The sequence below is a fragment of the Pediculus humanus genome, genomic scaffold (assembly GCF_000006295.1).
Source record: "Pediculus humanus corporis 1103172107532 genomic scaffold, whole genome shotgun sequence".
In the NCBI taxonomy this organism is placed as follows: domain Eukaryota; kingdom Metazoa; phylum Arthropoda; class Insecta; order Psocodea; family Pediculidae; genus Pediculus; species Pediculus humanus.
In genome coordinates, this window is record NW_002987148.1 from 86,830 (window position 1) to 108,312 (window position 21,483).

Consider the following 21,483-nt stretch of genomic DNA (forward strand, 5'->3'; position numbering starts at 1 on the left):
TGTTATAAAAATTTTATTTGATATTCATTATTTTTTATGAAACTCAATAAAATTATTTTTAAATTCAAATAGTTTTATTTTTATTTTATTTTTTATCCTTTATATTTTGTGATGTAAGAATAATAAATATGAATAAATAATTAATTTAAAACTAATTTTTTAAATAACATTAACGGTTTTTTACAGATTCCATTAATAATGATTGTTTAAATGGCGCCAAAACTATCGTTTCCGTTTCCTACTGACATTCGTGTCGTGTCAATTTTGAGTTGGCTAACGTCGAACGAAATTAAAAATGGTGGTAATCATGGTATCTTGACACGTTTATTCAAAATTAACTTATTGGATTAACAGAAAACGTATAAAAAATGGGAGGACAGAAATTTCAGTATGATGAAAGCGGAGGAACCTTTTTTTATTTTTTACTCTCTTTTCTTGCTTTATTGTTAATTCCCGGTACATATTATTGGTGGCCGAGAAAAGAAAAAGAAGGTAAATATAAATTAATATTTAACTACGCTTTGTGTATATATATTTTTTTTTTTTTTTTTTTTTTTTAGTATTACTAATTGTTGTTTTTCATATCAGTTTCAATTTTTATTTTGTGTTCTAATTAAATTATTTGAAAAATTCAGTACTAAATCATCTTTTCCATTATTTAAATGCGTTTTCTTTTATAAACAAACTGTTAGAGTTCAGAGTAGTTTACAATAAAAAATAAAAAAAATAAAAGGTGCATTTTATTTTTATGCACTTTAAAACTAGTGTTTGTACGTATGGTGATGAAAAATATAAATTTTCAGTAAATATTTGATTGAGTAAAGGTAATAAAAGTAACGATTAACGGTACTTTATGTTACTATACGCCTTGTCACTCCAATTAAATATGTAAATTGTTGACAAAGCATTTCTTTCTATGTTAACATTCTAACTTAATTTTGTTAATACTTTTGGATTTCTGCATTGACTTTCAAAATATGAATTGATTAAATTATTTTATAATTTAATTATTACATGATCCATTTTAATAATCATAAAATATTATTTTAATTTAGTTTAAATTATTCATTATTTCATTGTTTTTTACAGATCCAAACGAAGTGGAAAAACAGTGCAAATGTCCTCTTTGTCAACGAAAAAAAATAATTTTGTCACAAGATCAACCATGGAAAAAAACAAAAGAATATGCAGTGTAAGTTGAGTTCTTGCTGTATTTCTTTCACTCATTACTCATTATTAAATTTGGATGACTTTCGATAAATTTCTTAAAATTAATACATATAGTTAAATGTAAAATTTAATTTTGGCTGAACCAACTTTTCGAGAGACTAATTTAAAAATTTTTACTTATAGGAAATCTGTAATTATATTAGGGTGGGTAGTCCTTGTAGTATTGGCATACAGAGTTTCTCAATTTGATTATGAAATGGCCAATTTTGATCCATATGAAATTCTCGGAATTCCACTTGGAGCATCTGTCCAGCAAGTTAAAAAAGCTTATAAGCAGCTTTCATTAATTTACCATCCTGATAAAGCCACAGGAAATGAAAAAATGTTTATGAAGTTAACAAAAGGTTTTAATTTTAATGTTTAATTATTCATTTCTGCAAATTATTTAAATTCATTGCTCTTATCGTTAATTATAATTACAGCTTATCAGGCTTTAACGGATGAAGAAGCCAAGCGAAATTTTGAAAAATATGGTAATCCAGATGGACCTGGAGCCATGTCATTTGGAATAGCTCTTCCATCTTGGATTGTCGAAAAAAAGAATTCTGTTTGGGTTCTCGGTTTATATGCTTTAGTATTTATGGTTGCTTTGCCTACAGTTGTAGGGATGTGGTGGTATACTAGTATAAGATATTCTGGTGATCAAGTAAGATCATTTGCATTCAAGTTCCTAATCGATACCATGTTGTGTATTTATTTTTAATCGATTTGAAATTTGTATTTTTAGGTGTTGCTTGATACCACACAAATGTATTATTATTTATTTCATAAAACGCCTAGTATGCCCCTAAAAAGGGTTATTATGATATTAGGAGCTAGTTTAGAATTTGAAAAAAAATATAATAATGAAATAGTTGAAAGACCAACGGATGATATAGAAGTTCCACAGGTAATATATAAATTTGTTTTTAAATTCTTTTTAATATTCATTTCACATTTTCACGTAGGCTTATTAATATTTTCTTTTCTATTGCAGTTAATAAGGCAGTTTACCTATTTGGGTGAAAAAAACAAAGAAAAACCGTTATGTTATCCTTATTCTATAAAGGCGAGAGCTTTATTACATGCTCATTTATCTAGAATGTCTCTTAATCCTTTAACATTAGATAGGGATAGAATGTATATTGTTAAAAAATGTCCATATTTGATTCAGGAAATGGTGAGCTGCGTCTCTCAATTAATTTTAATGGCTTACGCCAAAAGATGTATGTATTTAATTTTTTTAATGATTCCTTTTGATTCCGGATAAAAACGTTTAACGTAACTTTTTGTTTTTTTTTATTAGTAAAAAATTTAATATTTATTGAAACCGTGGAAAACGTTATGAAACTCTGTCCAATGATAGTTCAAGGTTTATGGGAATTCAAAAGTCCGTTACTTCAATTACCTCACATAACGGAAGATCATCTTAAATTTTTTTTTTCTAAAAAGGTAAATAAAGCATTTATAATTCTTAAGATTAATCCCTTGAATACTTAAATTAATAAGTTTTTTTTCTTTGCCTGGTTTTATTTGTAGAGGTCTATAAAAACTATACAGCAATTAGCCCAATTAAAATCGGATGAAAGAAGAAACATTCTTAAAATTTTGTCTGACGAACAATATGAAGATGTTATGAAAGTTATGGGTAAAATGCCTTACATTGAATGCAAAGTGAGATGTGAAGGTAAGTATTCGAAGTAAAATAGTGAGTATTTCTTACATTCTTTACAATCAGTACTAAAATCTATAAATTGACTTTCAGTTATCGACGATGAAGCAACTACTGTATACACAGCAGGAGCTATTGTCACTGTAACGGTAAATTTAATACGGCGTGATATGAGTACTTTGTTTGGTGATGATAGTCTTAATGAAGAAACAATAGATGAGACTGAAAACAAGGAAGAAAAAGAACCGCAAAATGTTGTGAAAAAGCCTATTTGGCAAAAGCAAAACAAAAGGAGTAAAAATGTTAAAAATAAAAAACACACGAAAAAAACCTCCAAGTCTACTTCTGGTTCTGGTATGGCCTCGAAAGGCGCCGGCGAAAACGGAAGTGTTGTTAATAATAAAGTTAATACAGATAATATTAAAAAAGAAAAGGAAAAAGAAGCGGGTGATAGTGAAAGCGGTCTTAGCGATGACGGAGATCATAGTGATGATGAAGATAATGAAAATGACCAGGGTGACAAAAAGGTGATAATTTCAATCTTGTTTTGTTAAAAATTAAAAGTAAATTTCAAATCTAAGTGAGCTTTTGTATATGTTTCAGGATTCATCTTTAGAAGATGATGATGTAGAATGGGAAAGACTTCAAACCAAAATCACTAAACGTGACAAGGTGCTGGAAGGGAAAAGCAAATTATCTCATACAGTTCATTGCCCATACTTTCCACAAGTAATTTATTTATTTTACATTTTTATAAGGTTTTTCAATTAATTGACTTTACAATTTTTCAATTTCCTAATTATTTTCAGGTGAAACAAGAATATTGGTGGGTGTATGTTTCGGACAGAAAGTCTAGAACTTTATTGACGGCTCCCTACCATGTCACGGCCTTAGTTCATGAAGAAACCGTGCAATTAAAATTTACGGCCCCTAAATGGCCAGGACTTTACACATTCGCAGTTTGCCTTCGTAGTGATTCCTACTTAGGAGCAGATCAAATGCATGACATTAAGGTAAATATATTTTTATATTTCAAAACACTCGACTTATACGTGGTTGCTTGTGAAAGCATTAATTTAAAAAAAATTTCAAATGTTTAGCTCGACGTGAAAGAAGCTCCGGAAGTTCCTATCGAACATCCTCAATGGCATAATGTTTCAGATATTGAAGAAGGGAATGAAGGAGACAATTTTGATATTAGTGAATTTACAACGGACGAAGACATCGAAGATCAAGATTAATTTATTATCAATAGGAGAAGCTTCTCAAAATGATTTTTTTTTTTTTTTTTTTTTTTTATTTAACGCAGACTGAATTTTTGTTGGTTTTTTTTTTTTTTTTTCTTCTTCTAATAACTCCTACATTGTTACAATTTCATAGAAAAACGAATACCCGCCATAAGAACAAAAGTAATTTTTTAAACAATTATTCATAATTTGTTATATTTGTAAATGCATATAAAGTTAAAATTAGTTAATAATAAACAAATGCAACCGTTATATAAAATTCACATTAAATAAAACTAAATGTCTCTTTATTTATTTTTAAGTTTTTTTTTTTTTTTTTTTTTTAAATATTTATGGGGTTTAAATGAAAATATTATTTTTAATTCATTTCATAAAGGTAAAAAAAATCAATAAATGAAAAATAAATGAAATCAATTGGAATAATTTATTAATATTTGTGTAAAATTTATATTGTTCTCTTTATTATTATTATATTCTTTTTTTTTGTATTAAATTTATAATTAGAATATATATAAAAATTATAAAAAAAAAAAAAAAAACTTTTCGTCCAAAAATTGAAAATTAAATGTGTATTTTTAGCTTTAGATTATTTTTTGTATGCATTTTTAGGTTTATTCGAACAATAATAATTGTGTAGGGTAATTAAATGGTAACAGTGTTATGCACTAATAATAATAATAATAATAATAATAAAATTATTTTAGTAATTTATTTTTAAAAAAAAATATTTTTTTGTGAGTACAATGGAGAAGGCAATTCGATATAGTTTATTTTCACAAAAATTATATAATTATTATTTTTTTTTTTTTTTCCTTTTTTTTTTAGTAAATTAAATAAATTTTTTTTTTTTTTTTAAGGGATGTTATGTATGTCATTTGGCCTTATATTCTTATTAATGTTTTCTGCTTGTAAATGATGACTGTAGTTTTATTTTTATTTTTTTTTTGTAAACACTTATATTTATGTTTAAGTAAGTTAAAATGTGTTTAAATGCTTCTCCTAATAAATGTCTATAAATGTACAGCAGAAATGTCACAATAATAATATTAATACACATGCATTTTGAACAAAATTTTTTTATTTATTATTATTATTATTATTATTTTTACTTATCATTACAAAAATTGAATTCTTTAAGTGTTTTGAAAAGTCATTAAAAGTTTTTTTATAATTGTTTTAGGTTTTCTTTACCAAGTTTTTCATGATTTTATTTAAATTAGGTAAGTTTTAATTTAATTTACGTTTTTAGTTTATTTAAAACTGGATTTAAAACGAGGCACGCCGCCAATAAAATTTGCATTTACCTTTGTTTTGTTTGAGTAGACATATCAATGAGGTTGGCCATTTTGTTGTAAACGTTTAATTTATTACTTCTATTGTTTTTATATTATTATTAGTATTTACTTAATCGTTTTTAATATTGCAAAAAACGAAAATTCGTTATGTCTAATCACGAAGGGTTTTTATCAAATTTAAACAATTTAAAAAAAAAAAAAAAAAATCATTTCATTTATCATTTTCAATTCAATGCAATGTAACATAATTTCGTATAAATTTTTTTAATCAACGCTAAGGTAATTATCACAAAATTTATTTTAATTAATCTTAAACATTACCTCAAAATTTAAATAATTATTTATAACACAAAAAAATTGATCCTATTTCAATAATTTATTTTCTTTTAAATGTTTAAAAAAGGCATTATTTGCATCATAATTCATATTAAAAAATTTTATTTATTTTTATTTTTGACGTGGTTACAACCACGTCATTCAATTTGAAAAGAAATTCATTTGTTTGGATTAACGTTTATTTTTTTATTCTTCAAGAACATTTTCACGGATGAGTTTTGGATAATAAAAGGTAATAAATATAAATAATTATTTATTTAATTAATATTCGATGATATTTATATTTAATTTAAATCGGGGTGAAATTATTACGCATTTAAAAATTACTTATTATATTTTTGGAAAAATATTTACAAAAAAGTGAAAATTCCATATGAATGAGAAAGAGAGAGAAAGATTAAAATTTTCTTTTCTTTTCTGTTTTTGTTATAAATTGGACGTTTTTCAAAATTTCAAAAAAAAAAAAAAAAACAACAACAGTAATTATATATGCATACATATTAGACATAACCCCGTGTTTTTCATATAAAACATAAATTTTTTTTTGAAAAAAAATTTCGGGACATAAAGATAATTAAAAACGTCTATTGTGTATTGTGTATTTTTGTTTTCCTTCTCTCTTTCTCTCTCTCTCTCTCTCTCTCTCTCTCTCTCTCTCTTAGAAAATTGGCATTCGGGCAAAAAAATCTTTTTTTTTTCTTTTTTTCTTTTTTTTTTTTTTTTTTTACACAGTCTCGGCCGCCAATAAAACATTGCGAAATTAAAAAGTGCGATTTCCGATGGATGAATCCTAGGGCAATCGGCGGCTGTTTTAACACGTTTAAATTAAAATTTTTAGTTTCTGGGTGAGCTTAAATTTTATATTTTTACGGTAAATTTTTTTACTTTTTTTTTTTTTTTTTTTTCAAAAAAAACATTTTTATTTTATTTTATGTAAGTAAGTATTTCCATTAATTTCCTTTGTCTGAATTATATTTAATGTCCTTAAATTTTGCTATAATTTTGTTTTGGACACCGCCTTTTTGAAATATTTGTTTACATTTCCTCAGGTCAAAAATCTATAATTGACTCTTCTTATGTTACAATTTACACTATAGACCCACTATACTATCATAAAATGTTTCAATCCAAATTACTTACTGGAAAAAACAAATCATGTTAAATAAACATAATCCCTGTAATATTGTTTAAAACATTCTGCTTTTACAAAACATGTTTTTAAAAGATAAAAACCCAAAATTAAATTTTTTTTTGCCTCTTACACTTATAACAACACTTGAGAATTCATTTCAAAATGTACAGCATCCAAATCTTTTTTTATATCACTGGAATTTCTTTATATGGTTATACTATTTTATTATCATACTATATTAATAATCAATTAATAATATATATAGTTTTCAAAGGATGATTCTGATTTAACTTCCTGAAACTTAAACCATCCAATAACTATTAATGTTAAAACAATCAATTGATATTGAAAATATTGTTTCTTTTTTACTGCAGATTGTTGTTTAGGATTAATTAACGTGTGAATGCAGAATACGTCAAAAGATTATGTTTACATCTAAAGAACAAATTTTGACAGTTTCATTACAACGTCGAAATGGTAATGTACCATGGGGGATCAGCATTGTGGGTGGTTCAGATCAAGACTCTCCATTAATTGTATCAAAAGTAGGTTTTGTATTATAATATATTTGTACTTCCTTTGAAACGTTTAACTGTGGTAGAAGGTAGAAGTGTTCATACTAGCAGAAAACTGAGAAATAAATTTAAACTTTTTGTTTAGAAAAAGTACAGCTTCACTTTACCCAAAAAAAAACCTTAAATAAGGATATTATATTATTTGTTTTTACACCTTTTGTGAGTGGCAATTTTTTTTTTTAAGGTATTGGTCGGAAGTCCATGCGAAAAAAAACTTTTGGTAGGAGATGAAATTAAAAAAATAGAAGATTACGATGCGAGAGACGTAACACATCGCACGGCATTAATTCTTTTTAATAAAGCTCAAAATACAATAAAACTCGTTATAAAAAGGTATTCAACAAAAGGAATTCAAATTAATTTTAATAAATTTTTCGATTAAAAAAATAATTTTTTTTTTTTTTAGAAATTCAAATCCTCGACTGCCAATTTCAATTAATTCTTCCGCCATAACATCTCCTGTAAGTAAAAAAAATTATCGTTTGATCAACACATGTTTTTTCCAATCGGAAAATTTTAATTATATTTTTATTATAAATAAGTTTCAGAGTCCTAAATCGTACGAATCGTTTCCGATAGCATCGAATCCAGAAACTCCTCGAATTGGAAATTTTTCATTATCATTTCCACAAAAAAATGAATACGAATCCGTTTATTTTGATGCATACAAAAATTTTAATGGATCTGATGATAATGAAGCTGAAATTGTTAAAAATCAGGTAGGAATATTTTTTTCTCTAAGTTTAATTGCAACAGGAAATTAGGTTTTGTCAAAAAATAATAATGATCATATGATTATAATAAATCCAAGCTTTAAATGTCATGAATATTAAGTCAAAAAGAAACTTATTGATTATGTTATTGATTTTATAATTAAATAATTTATGACGCACTTGAGGTAAAACTTTACGAAGAGATGGGTATGGAAAAACTTAAAACCTGAAATTATTTATATTTATTTATTAATTAATACCGTAGGTCGTACCTTATTTTTTTAAAAATTATTCAGAATAAAACCTCTCAATGCAACTAATATCTACAACAAAAAGAATTTTTAATCGATGCAATTCTAAACTTGATAATTTGGTAATTAAAAAAATTATTTTATTAAATTTAAACACATAAAATATTATTAACGAGAATCGAACATGATAATAATAATAAATGTAAATCACAATTATTATTACTTATTATTACTTAAATAATGATATTATTTGCTAAATGTTTTTAATAATTACTTAAATAAAAAAAAAAAAAAATTTGGCAAATAATAAAAATATGCGATTATGATAAAAATAAAGCAAATAATAAAAAATTTTCTAGCAATGGCGGCTTTAAATGAAATTTTATTATGGCGAATCTCTGGCTTTGCGATTTGTTTTCTTTCGTAATTTTCAAATCCTAATAAAAATAGCATGAGGAATTGTTTCAAAAATAATAATAATAATAATGATTTTTCTTATTTATTTATTTGCGCAATAATATGTATATTTTAAAATGGGTTATGTTATATTTTAAAAACAAAATACAAATAACCGACTTGACTTATTCAATTATTATTATTTTTGCTAAACGTTAATTTTAAATTTAAATTTTAAAAATTATTGGTCGAAGTTAAAGTTATTAAAAAAAAAATTTAAATTAAATTTAGTCTTTTTTATGATTTTTTCATTCGTTCGTTTGTTTGTTTGTTTGTTTGTTTGTTTGTTTTATTGACTTTCTAGAAACAAAATTAGATTTCATATGAAAATAATTCTTTTTTAATTCGTTTTTTTTTTTTTAATTTAAAATTTTCCACATGTGATTTACTACGTTTTAATTCTTTTCGTAAATAATTTTTATTTTGCACCGCGAGTTGGCTCCCCAAAAAAATAAAATAAAATTTTAAAAGAAAAAAAAGTTTATTTTTTCGGTTTCCCGAAAAAAAAAAAAAAATTTTTGTGTCGACACATTCAGTTGAAAATTATATTCATTGAATTCGCGCGAGTGTTATTGTGCGCGCTTTTGGTGAGAAATATTTATTTATTTATTTATTTAAATAAATAAATAAATTATTTAATCGGATACATTACCAACTGTGAAATTATTTATTTATTATTATTAATTTTATTTCAATTGCGGCAATTGTTTTTTTTTTATTATATAAATTTACTAGGAGGAATAATTTTTTCTTTTTAAATTTTGTAATTTTTATTAATTATTATTATTATTTTAAGTATAAATTCGTATAAATATATATTTTTTTAATAATTTTAACGTCGATTATTAAATATTTTTTTAAATAAAAATAAATTGACAGTGGCAAAAATCCAAAAAAAAAAAAAAAAAAAAAATGAATCATTCAAATTTTTTAATCATTTTTTTTATATATTTTATAAAAAAAAAAGAAAAAGTTTTGATTGACATTTGCTCTCGTTAATAATATTAAAATAAATTTTTCATTTTATTTTTTGCTGACAGTTAGTTTTGATTGTTTATATATATATAAATATTTATAAAATATATATTTAGTTATACTTATATATTTATAGAATTTTGAAAACATAATTTTTTGTCTGAATTTTTTTTTATTTTTCTTTTAACCTTTTTTTTAAATTTTTTGCATTTATATAAATTCAGTTGGTATTGCTATCGTTCAAATTTTAACGAATTTAATTTTAAAAAATTCGTAAATAATTAAAAAAAAATTATTTTTATTTTTTTTATTTATTTATTTAAGAGACAAAAATGAAAGTTTTCGGAGAAAGAAGATTTATTGAAGATGAATGTGCTCAAGCTTGGGTAATTAATTATTATTATCATTATTATTATTATTAATTAATAATAGAAAATATTATTAAAAAATTTTTATTATTTTCTCTGATAATTATGATAACTAAAAAAAAAAAAAAAAAAAAAAAAAAAAGAAAAAGAGTTGCATTGAGTGGGTGATTTTAATACAAACTGACCAAATGGCTTTGGCCCAAATATAAATAGATATGTGTCCATGCAAAATGGGAGGGGGGGGGCTTTGCATGGATCCCTACTACGAATTGCGTCAGTTAAAAATTGCTATTATTAGAACGAACCGACTTGTATCAAATGTCACTTAAAACTTAGATTTTTTCGTAAGAAAGAAAGAAAGAAAGGAAAAAATTTTAAACGGATTTTGCAAATATATATTTTTTTTTTAAACTAAATATTAGTCGAGGATAAACTTTTAACAAAAAAATTTATTTAAAAAATAAAAAATGGCCGCGTCGAAATGTCATAAATTGCAAAATGCAGTCAGAAAAAAATGATTTTACTGTCTTGTGATTGGCAGATGAAGACAGAAAAAACTAAACTTATTAAATTTAAACATTTTATTTTTAACTCGCAGAAATTTTTATTTAAAAATAAAATTTTATTTTTTAATAATTAAGTTGATAATTTTTTTTAAATGAAAGAAGAAAGAAAATTTTTTAAATATTAATATTAATATTATTATCATTACAATAAATTTTAACATGTGTTTTAAAATAAAAAACATTTTCTTGACCTAAGTTAGTAAGAACGAATTTAAAATTTTTTTCTTTTTTTATTTTTTTTATTTAAAAATATACAAAACGTCAAAATTTATAAATAGTAAAAAAATATAAATAAATAAATAAATAAATGAAAAAAATTAATTGTTACGGTTATCAATAATTATTTTGTCTGTGAATTCGAAAAAACATAAAAAAAAATGTTTTTCTTTTTTTTTCTCATTATTACATAAGAAATTGACAAAATAAATTTTATGGGGGGCATTTCAATGTTATTATTATAACGTAAAAGTCAAAGAAAATTAAAAAAAAAAATTTAAATTTTTTTTTTTATTCATATTTTTTTGGATTTGAATCAAAAAAAAAAAAAAAAAGTAAAATAAAAAATAATAAAAAAATTATTTTTGTAACGTATTAACTTTGACCTTTTAATATTTATTATTATTATTATTATTATGTGACAAAACATATAAAATCTATTGTGATCTGTAAATGGGGGTAAATAATAGTAAACGAAAATTTTTTAATTTGATTCCAACGAACAAATTAAATTATAAAAAATTTAAATTTAAATTTTAACGTAAAGTCATTTAATTTTAATCTTTGTGCCATTTTTAATTTTTTTTTTTCTTTTTAATCTGTCAAAAAACAAACGAAATAATTTTTCTAATTTAATTTTAACTTTTCCCTCCCTCTCCCTTTCTCTCTTTCTATCTCTTTCTCTTTTTAATCTATTGTATCTTTTTCTTTCTAATTTTTTTTATTTATTATAAGGTAAAATAAAATTAAAAAAAATTAGAAAAGACGAAATATTTTAATTAATGATTCGATTAAAAGGAAAAAAAAAAAGAAATTTTTTTTATCAGGTGCTTTCATTATATATTTACATGACCTCTGAAAAATTTTGATTACGCGCCAAATTTTTTTAAATTTAAAAATTTTCTAATTTTGACAGTAAGAATTATTAGAGTCTATCAAATATCTATCTAAAATCTACGTTTTATAATTTTTTTTTTTTTTTTTATACAAACGGTCACAGAAATATTTGTTTGTTTGTTTGTTTTAGCCGTACAGAACGACACCGCTTGTACTTCCAGGTGCAAAAGCAAAACATGAAAAGGAAATGGCTCCGACCGGAAGTTATTTAAAATATCATCCGAATCCGGGAGTTAGAGCTGGTCCTTCACACTACGATTTCATGCCGCAAGAAATCGCCATGAAACAAAAAGTAAATAAATTTTATTTATTAAATAATAATTAAATTATTAAATTTTTTTTGCCGAAGAAAACAAATTAAAATTTTTTTTTTTTTTAATTTTAAGGTTGCCGATTCGATTCTTCAAAAAATAGAAAAAGATGATGCCCTAGCTGGAAAACAGGTCGATTATTATAAATGACTTTTCCACTAATTTATCAACTAAATTTATTTATTTTTTTTGTTATTAACAAATATTATTATTAATTTTAGATTATTCGTCAACAATTTAATACTCCAATCGGTTTATATTCGAACAAGAATATTGTAGATACAATCGAAAGTACGACTCGAATCAATACGTGAGTAGCCATTTTTTTTTTTTTAATTGTTTTTATTTTTGTTACATAAATAATTAAAAAAAAATTTTAATTAATTTTTTAGCGGACTTTCCAGAAGTCCATCGTTCGGAAGACAAAATCAAGGGTAAAGATAACTTTTTGAAAATTTTGAAAAAATTTCGAAAAAATGAAAGAAAATTTTTATTTTTTTTTTCTAGAATGGCACCACGAAAAGCTCCAGTTTACGATCCATTAAAGTCTGAAACTTTTAAGGCTTTACAAGAGGAAGAATATAAACATTTACCAGTTCAAGAGGTTTTGACTCCTGCCCAACCGAAAGTATTCACGCCGAAGGTAAATTAAAATAATGATAATAAAAATTTAATTTTTATTTTATAAATATTTTGAAATATTTCTTTTTTAGAAACCGGTACAATCTCACACTTACAATCCTTTGGTGAGTATCGAATTCTCCATTCAACCGAACATTTTTTTTTTTTTAAAATGAAAAGAATTTATAAACTAATTTATTTTTAGTCTCATACTTCGGCTCAACCAAATGTCCAGCACCACGTGCCTTATGTTAATTCAATGGGACACTCTGGAGAACACATTGCCCAAAGTGGAAGTTTTAAACGTCTTATGAATATGGTTTTGGATGATTCCAATTATTGATTTCATTTTTTTTCTGTTTAAAAAAAAAAAAAAGCCATAGAAAACACACAAACGGTGACTTAACGCTCGAAAAAAAAAAAAAAAAATTCTCCCCCTCCCCTCCCCGTTTTTGTTTAAAAACAAACGAAATAATACGATTGAAAGAAAAAAAAAATTATTTTAAAATATATATAAATAAAATAATAAAAGTTTTTTTTTTTTTTTTTAAATTAAATAAAAAAAAAAGTACAAAGTTTTTTTTTTTTTTTTTAAATTTTATGAAACGAATAAAATGATTATTATTTATTAATTGTTGTTTAATATATTAAGTTTTACCATTTTATTAATAATAAAATTCATTATTTATTTAAATGTAGATATAAATAATAATAATAATAATATTATGATGAGTGATATCTAGTCAAAGTGTAAAATTCAAAACATTATTAATAGCTTTTGTTTACCTCGTTTTTTTTCTTCTTTTTTTTTGTTTTTTAAAACTTTAATTTAAAATTTAATTTTTTAGGAGCAAATTAAATGTTGCTTTAATAAATAATTATTAAAATATTAAAAAAAATTCTATTTATTTTTCTATTCATAAAGTTAATTTTTTTTTTTTTTTTTTAAGAAATAATTTTAACAGATTCGAATGCATAATTTTTATTAAAGACTATAAAGCCAGCTTATTAATTTGTGTCATTTTAATAAATCAATAGATTTATTTTTTTTTTTGTATTTATTCACGTATTGCAAATATAACAAAACATTCTTAAAAAAACTTTTTACTTTTTTTTTTTTTCTTTCTCTCTCTTATAACTCGAAAATAAGTTACATAAAAAATAAGGCTTTAAATGGGATTAAATTTACAAACGCAAATTTATTTATTTATTTAAAACGGGGTAATATTAAAATAATTGGGACATATTATTCAAAAGAATTTATTATTATTTTCATAATTAAATCACATATATTTAAATATCAAAAAAAAAAAAAAAAAAACTTAAATTTTTTTCCGTTATAAATTTTTATTATAGAACAAGGGAATACAAATAACAGACAGTTGTTTGAATTTTTAATATAACGAAGTCTTATAACTGATGACGTCAATGAAACAGTGCGTTTCTTTTTCAGTTTTAAATTTTTTCATAAAGAGTCATTTTTAAATAATATTTTCACGAGTTAAATGATTTTAGTGTTATTTTTTTTTATTTAAAAACCGGATTAGTTAAAATTAAGTAGAAATTTAAAGCATTTATTTAATTATTTCCTTTTAAATTTAAGTTGTAGTTTTAAAGAAACGTTTAATCTATGACGTCATTCGTTATTTTCCTATAATTCGATGGGACTAGTTTTCATGTAAAGTTCAATTTTTTTTTTTCTTTTTTCTTTTTTAAAGTTAATAATTATGGTTAAGTAATGTGTCCTAGGATTTTCACGAGTGCAATTAGCTAGTGATGGTAAGTCGTTCAACCGATTCAATTTATTTTTAACAAATGTCAGTGTAAATAAATAAGGATTTTTAGTTATAAATTATGATTGCTTTTTCACCTCCCTTCAGTTAATCTTACAAGTTGGAAGACATAAGTGAAAGCCCACTTGTTTTGCTGATTCATATTTGTTAAAATAAACAGTTTAACGTACTATCATAGCATTTTTAAATTGTTTCATTTCTTTGATAATAAAAAAATAGCCTCAGTGCTCATTGTTATAACAATTTGCTGCCCAAAACAATATTTAAAAAAAAGTTTACTATCTTTACACTTCCTTTATTTCTCTTAAACAGTAATTCATTTTAGTATATATTTATTCATATTGCTCATTTATGTAAAGGATATTTTACAATTTACATTTAACAAATTACAGGAACCTAATGGAAGCAATTATTTTGAAGCTGATTAATAATGGGGCAAGCCTTAAGCAGGTTTTTTCAATCAGGTAGTGCATTGCTATCATCTGGCAATCACAAAATAGTATCTGAAGAAACCAAAAAAAAAATTGCCACAGTATTTGATATTCTTCGAGCAAATCCTAGAGTAACTGTACAAAGACTTGAAGGTCTCCTTTCTCAAATACCAAAGGTAAAGTAAATTTTAATTAAAATTTCAATTGTAAAAAAAAATTTTTTATAATTTTAATTAATTTTTTAGAATGAAAATATGTTAATAGTTCATAATGAAGAAGGATATAACCTTTTACAAAAATGTGTGGGTATAAATAATTTAGAAATGGTTAGATGGATTTTGTCGAGAAACCCTGATCTCAATAGAGGAGCTTGTTCTTTTCCTCTTCATATCGCTTGCCTCAAAGGGTATTTTTTATTATACAAAATTAATTATTTTCCAATCAAAGGAACTTTTTTTAACATTGCAAAATTTTAGTTTTGAAGAATGTGTGGAAGAATTATTAAGGCATGGTGCTAGAATTGATGTCGAGGCTCGAATGTGTTGGCCTGGACCTCATAATCAAAATTGCGAAGAAAGGGGAAAATATTTAGTGCCTGAAGAATGTTTAACTGATGGTCATTTTAGTAGATCCAGTGACAAACTTCAGAGTGCCATTTATTATGCAATAGATGGGGATGAAGTTAGTTTATTTTCTTTTAATATTACAAAAAATACTTTAAGGATGGGTGTCATTTTTTACATCATTGATTATGTAGGTTCAAATCTTGCAATTACTTATGAGCTTAAAAGAAGAACATTCCTCATCGTTTAGTCAAAAGAAACCAATGTTGCATATAGCATGCGAAAGAGCTGCTTGGAAATGTACCAAATTTTTGATAACTGAAAGATCAGAAGAAATTAACATGTGCTATGATGAATATTATCCGGTACATCATGCAGTTCTTCACGATACCAAATTCTTGACTTTGCTTATAGCGTAAGTTTTTCAATCATATTTTAAAAAATGAATTAAAATAAATTTTTAGCAAAACTTAATCTAAGTTTATTTTTAACAGAAATCATGCTTCTACCACTGTTGTTACGGCCACCGAGCAAATGACTTTACTTCACATTCTTTTTTTGATAGGACGGAAAAGTGCTGAAGAAACTCTTCAAACTTGCCGTTTACTTTTAGATAACGGATTGAGGGAACTAATTAATGCTCCTGACTCTTTAGGTAACACTCCTCTTCACGGTTTAATTGTTCGTTACGCTTTGGAGGAGGCTAGATATGGCTATCATCACGATAATCAACCCTGGAACAAATGGGATATGATGCATTTGGTAAAATAATTATTTACCATTAAGTAATTTTTTGCATATTGTACGAATGCAACTTACTCACTCACGGTTAATAATATCAGGTGCGTTACCTCCTACAAAACGGTGCTAAACCATCAATTAATCAACCGGGAAATAGCGCTTTAGCATATGTATTAAGACACGTAAAAGATTGGGAATTCCGATATGACTTATTAGACATGCTACTTCAGGATGGTGGAAATCCTAATATAGCAGGTCGTGATGGAAGTGTACCTCTTATGGTTTGTTTAGTTCCACTTATAAATAAAGATCCTCTCTATCATTTCACTCATTCTATGAAAGTAAGTTGAAAAATGAAATTTTATAATAGTGAATTTTCCATAGCATAAATTTTGACGCATTGATTTTGTTTTTTTACGCTTCAGGTTTGTTATTTAAATTGCGTGAGAATCTTGTGCAAACACGGAGCAAATCCAAATTGTTCAAGTCGTTCTAATTTAACCCCACTTCACGTGTTGGTTTTTACGGCTTCTGAAAACATACCATTATCTAGAGAAAAAGAAAAGGCATTGAATTTCGAATTCATAAGAAATTTATTAATATTACTTTTACAATACGGTTTAGATCCCAATGTCGGGGTAAATAATAATTTAATTTTAAACATTTACTTTAACTAACGATGACAAAATCGATAAAGGATTCTTTTTTTTTTCCCCCCCCTTGAAAGGTTTCACAGCGAACTCCTCATATACTTCAAAGCATCGTTGAAATGGTAAAAAACACTCGTATTCCATCGGATATAAATGATGTTTACGATTTAATTTTAACGTTAATTCAATATGGCGCTAATCCAAATGTAAATATCGCTAACAGTGGGCCAACAATATTTTATCATTCCCAAGTGAATCTATTCACGAAAAAATCATGTAAACACGTGTTAGGGTATTACGTTCATCTCATATCAAGAAAAGAAGAGATATTAATTGATTCACATCAACGCTTTGCAAGGATTTTAAATTTATTTTACATGTGTATGGATCACGTGGAATTATACAGTTGCTTAAAATTATTATTTGCTCAACAGAGCGGTATCGTTCCAAGTAAAGGCTCACAAATATTGTGCAATATAATAAAAGACATGTATTCGAAACCGAGAACGTTAAAACAAATATCAAGAGTATCCATTTATAATTTTTTGCATCGGAAACCCGGAGTTTACGTCAGCAAATTACCTTTACCAAACGTATTAAAAGAATATTTCATCAATTTCGAACCTTAATTTTTTTTTTTTTTTTTTTTTTTTTTAATAAAGGTAATTAATTTGTGATCAATCATTTTTTAAAATAAAGAATTTTTTTTTTTACATTTTTCCTAAAGTCGTCTGATAACTTGAATTCATTTAAATATTTTTATTATTGTTTTTTTTTTTTAAAATAGATTAGAAAAAGGAATTGTAGTAGATAGATTTTGAGTGAAGAATTCAAGATGGCACCAAAAATTTCCGTTAACTGTTTTGTTAACTGTTTTAACCTGCATAGCTATTAATTTAGATCAAAAATATCCAAAACATACACACAGGCACAGATATTTATTCATGGGAAAAATTCATCCATCAATTTTTAAAAGTAGGTTTTCTTCTGTAATTTTTTTTTTTTCAGGTACGAAAATTTAATTTTTTACATGAATTTTTTTTTTTTTTTTTGGATTTCAGGTATACATGAATACAATTTCAGTAGTTTAAATAATAATAATTACTAAAATAGTTTTTTTTTTTTTTTTTTTTTTTTTTAATAGTCAGGGAGTTAGTCAGGGCAATATTATTTAATAGTTGATAGTTTTCACAAAAAAAAAAAAATCGTTCAAAATTTTTTTTAAAAAAAAAAACGAGTCGGGAAAAATTTTCTTCATATTATTATTATTATTATTATTATTAAACGTGAGTGCCAGCAGCGTAAGAGGGGAAAAAAAGATATGATGAATAGATATTGCGCTTATTTAGGTTTGTAGTTTTTTTTTTTTTTTGTTTTTCTCTTGTATTTACTATTTTATTCTTTTCACTTTTATTTATACTGAGTATAAAAAAAAAAAAGTATATTTGTTTTTAAACGGGCAAATATGAAAACAAAAAAAAAAAAATATAAAAAAGATGTAAATACAATGTATTGTTATAAATAATTCCCGGGGAAAAAAATCGCGTTTAGAAAAACTCTTAAATAAAAAAAAATATAAACACGAATGAATGAATATAAAAAGAAAAATGATTGGAAAGTATAAAAATATAAAAAGGAAAAAAAAAAAATAAAATTTCGAACGATGTCTTGAATAAATTCTAAATATTAAACATACAATTAAATAGTTGTAAGATATAAATATATATACACACACACACACACACACACACGCAAACACATTTAAAAAAAAAATTTTTTTATTAAACTTATTTTCTTATATTGCTTTTCAGTATATATATAAATATAAATATAATATCAATCAGTGGCTTTCGAGATTTTATCGTTACAAAATGCTTTGAAATTTTATTTTATTTATTTATATATATATATATTTTGCCGCGAAAAATTTTAAATTAAAAAAAAAAGAAAATTTTCAATTCATTCAATATCAAAATCGTGCCAAAAATTTTATTGATAATTTTTAATTAATTAATTTTTTTTTTGTTGTCGTGGATTATAAAAAAAAAAAAATTATGAAAAATAAGACGTTTAATATTTTTTTTTAACATTCTAAACACATATAATTATATATATATATATGAAATAAAAGACGTTCAAGTATTTAAAAAGTATAATATCATAATATCAATTAATAAACTCATAATGAATTCATAAATGCTATATATATATATATATATATATATATATATAATATATATATTAATAATAAATATATTATAATTTATTATAATAAATACTCTATAATTATGGGAAATTTGTTTAATAAAAAACATTAAAAAATTAATTATTATCATATTATGATCGTTTAAATTATTTAATTCGTATAATTTAATAAGTATTTTTCGTTTTTAATAATTTATTTACATAAAATTTTATTTAACGTCGTTTGTTTTATTTACTTTTTTATTCAATTTATTTTTAAATAGGGTAATAATAGTAATAATAATAATAATAAATACGTTTTCCATAATTTTTTTTTTAATTAAAAAATTTTTTCGTAGTTGTTAGTCGTTGTTAATAATAATAATTATGTTGTGGAAAAAAAAAAAAAAAAAAAAACAAAACATATTCTAAATTTAATTCGAGAAAAAAAAAAAAAAAACGATAACGTGTGATAAAAATTATTTTTTTTCGTACTGGAATTAAACGACGGTTACTGCCCCTCCCCCCGCCCCACCCCCCCAAAAAAAATAATCAATCGAGAGCCAGAAAACAATCCTTAACAAAAAAATTTTTTTTAATGTTTTAAGTTTGTTTCGCGTTTGTTAATATCAAAAAAATTTATTATTATTATTATTATTATTATTATTATTATTTATTTATTTATTTACATTTGTTTATTTTTACAATAATTTTTTTAAATTTACAAAATGATTTTTTATTTATTATATAAATAAATATTATTGTTGCGCGTTACCTAGTAATTTTTAATAATAATAATAATAGTTGTTATTAAATTATTAATAAAGACAATGATGATGATTATTAGTAATTAATAAATAAATATATCTTTTATTAATAATAATATTAGTATTATTATTATTTTTTTATTTTTAAAAATTTTATGTGGGTTTGAGACTGGGAAACCGCAATTTTTTTTTTTTTATTTAAATTAAAACTTTAAATTTATATTAAAAAAAGAGAGAGAAAGAGAGAGAGAGAGAGAGAGAGAGAGAGTAAAAATATTAAAAGAAAATTAGTTAGTTAGTTAGTTAGTTAAATTATTATTATTTTTGTGTTGTTAAATAATTATTAAAAAAAAAAAAAACAAATTTTTAACTTTTGATCACATTAATTTTTATTACTTGGGGGAAAAAAATAATTTTAAGAAAATTTTATTATTATTATTATTATTTTTTAAAAAGAAAATTAATGGGTTTAATAAAATTGTCATAAATTATTAACTTTAATAAAAAAAAAAAAAAACCGAATCGGGAGGAGGGAAAACATCGGAGGGGGGGGGGGGGGGAATTTCAACCAAAAAAAAAAAAAATTGTTAATCGTTCAAAAACATTTATTTCTCGTTTGTTTTGGTTACTACTTTTTACCCCCCCCCCTCCTCCCTTCTTTTATTGTATATATTTAAAACATTTTAAAATTTACAGGTACTAAAAAAAATTTATAATTTACCATTTAAAAGAAATAATAATAATAATAATTTGAAAGACAAAAATTGAGATTTTTTAATTTAAAAAAAAAAAAGGAAGAGAAAAAGGGGAAAATATAAGTTGAACGTTTTGTAATTATAAAACAATGAATTAAAATAGATCATTTTATAATGTGGAAAAAGGTTTTTGTAGTAAGAAAAAGGATTCGTTGAGATTTTCCCGTTCAGTTTCATTTTATTTGTGCGCCGGAAAAGTTGAAAATTTTCCGAAAAAAAATTTTTTTTTTTTATTAATTTTATTTACACACACACACACGCACTCACGAAATTTAAAACAATGATAATAATAATAACTATTCGTTGATAAATTATTATTTATTTACGTAAAATATACAAAAATGTTAGTTGAAATTTTTTTTTTTTTGGAAAAAAAGTAATTTGTTAAAGACCGCGTAAAAGTTTATTTATTTATTTTTTTCTGTTGTTTAAACAATTATATTTATTTATTTATTTGTTATTAAATAACGAGTGTGTTTAATTAATTATTTATTTATTTATTTTTTTTTTCTCAAGTAATTTTTCTTCGTTTGAAATTTTCGGGAGGAAAAAAAAAAAAAATATAAAATATTCGTCATTTATTCATTCGTTCCCTTTTAAATAATAATAATAATAATAATTTCATTGAATTTTTTCAGTTTTTTTTTTTACGACGGAAGACTTCAGTTACATTATTATTAATTATTATTATTATCATCGCGTGTTATCAAATAATTATTTGGTGGTTTATTAAAAAAAAAAAAAAAAAATATGTAAATT

The 21,483-nt window shown here is 23.5% G+C and overlaps 4 protein-coding genes across 4 annotated transcripts; all 4 read left to right on the forward strand.

Moving 5' to 3' along the window:
• Positions 1 to 368: 368 nt before the first annotated feature.
• Positions 369 to 4,122, forward strand: Phum_PHUM183580 (uncharacterized protein; the record flags this gene model as incomplete). The annotated part of the gene is made up of 12 exons (XM_002425182.1): positions 369 to 492; positions 1,090 to 1,192; positions 1,354 to 1,574; positions 1,653 to 1,876; positions 1,958 to 2,119; positions 2,207 to 2,435; positions 2,516 to 2,661; positions 2,749 to 2,896; positions 2,975 to 3,408; positions 3,485 to 3,610; positions 3,691 to 3,894; positions 3,982 to 4,122. The coding sequence occupies 12 exons, from the start codon at positions 369 to 371 to the stop codon at positions 4,120 to 4,122; spliced, it is 2,262 nt and encodes a 753-aa protein (XP_002425227.1).
• Positions 4,123 to 7,316: 3,194 nt separating this feature from the next.
• Positions 7,317 to 8,230, forward strand: Phum_PHUM183590 (uncharacterized protein; the record flags this gene model as incomplete). The annotated part of the gene is made up of 3 exons (XM_002425183.1): positions 7,317 to 7,436; positions 7,651 to 7,799; positions 8,017 to 8,230. The coding sequence occupies 3 exons, from the start codon at positions 7,317 to 7,319 to the stop codon at positions 8,228 to 8,230; spliced, it is 483 nt and encodes a 160-aa protein (XP_002425228.1).
• Positions 8,231 to 11,793: 3,563 nt separating this feature from the next.
• Positions 11,794 to 13,183, forward strand: Phum_PHUM183600 (uncharacterized protein; the record flags this gene model as incomplete). Its single annotated transcript, XM_002425184.1, has 7 exons — positions 11,794 to 11,838; positions 12,039 to 12,200; positions 12,295 to 12,351; positions 12,441 to 12,529; positions 12,727 to 12,862; positions 12,933 to 12,965; positions 13,046 to 13,183. The coding sequence occupies 7 exons, from the start codon at positions 11,794 to 11,796 to the stop codon at positions 13,181 to 13,183; spliced, it is 660 nt and encodes a 219-aa protein (XP_002425229.1).
• A 1,880-nt stretch (positions 13,184 to 15,063) lies between these two features.
• Positions 15,064 to 17,647, forward strand: Phum_PHUM183610 (uncharacterized protein; the record flags this gene model as incomplete). The annotated part of the gene is made up of 8 exons (XM_002425185.1): positions 15,064 to 15,240; positions 15,310 to 15,470; positions 15,541 to 15,745; positions 15,822 to 16,042; positions 16,122 to 16,389; positions 16,470 to 16,709; positions 16,794 to 17,006; positions 17,096 to 17,647. 8 exons carry the CDS (start codon positions 15,064 to 15,066, stop codon positions 17,645 to 17,647), a joined length of 2,037 nt encoding a protein of 678 aa, XP_002425230.1.
• Between the last annotated feature and the right edge of the window lie 3,836 nt (positions 17,648 to 21,483).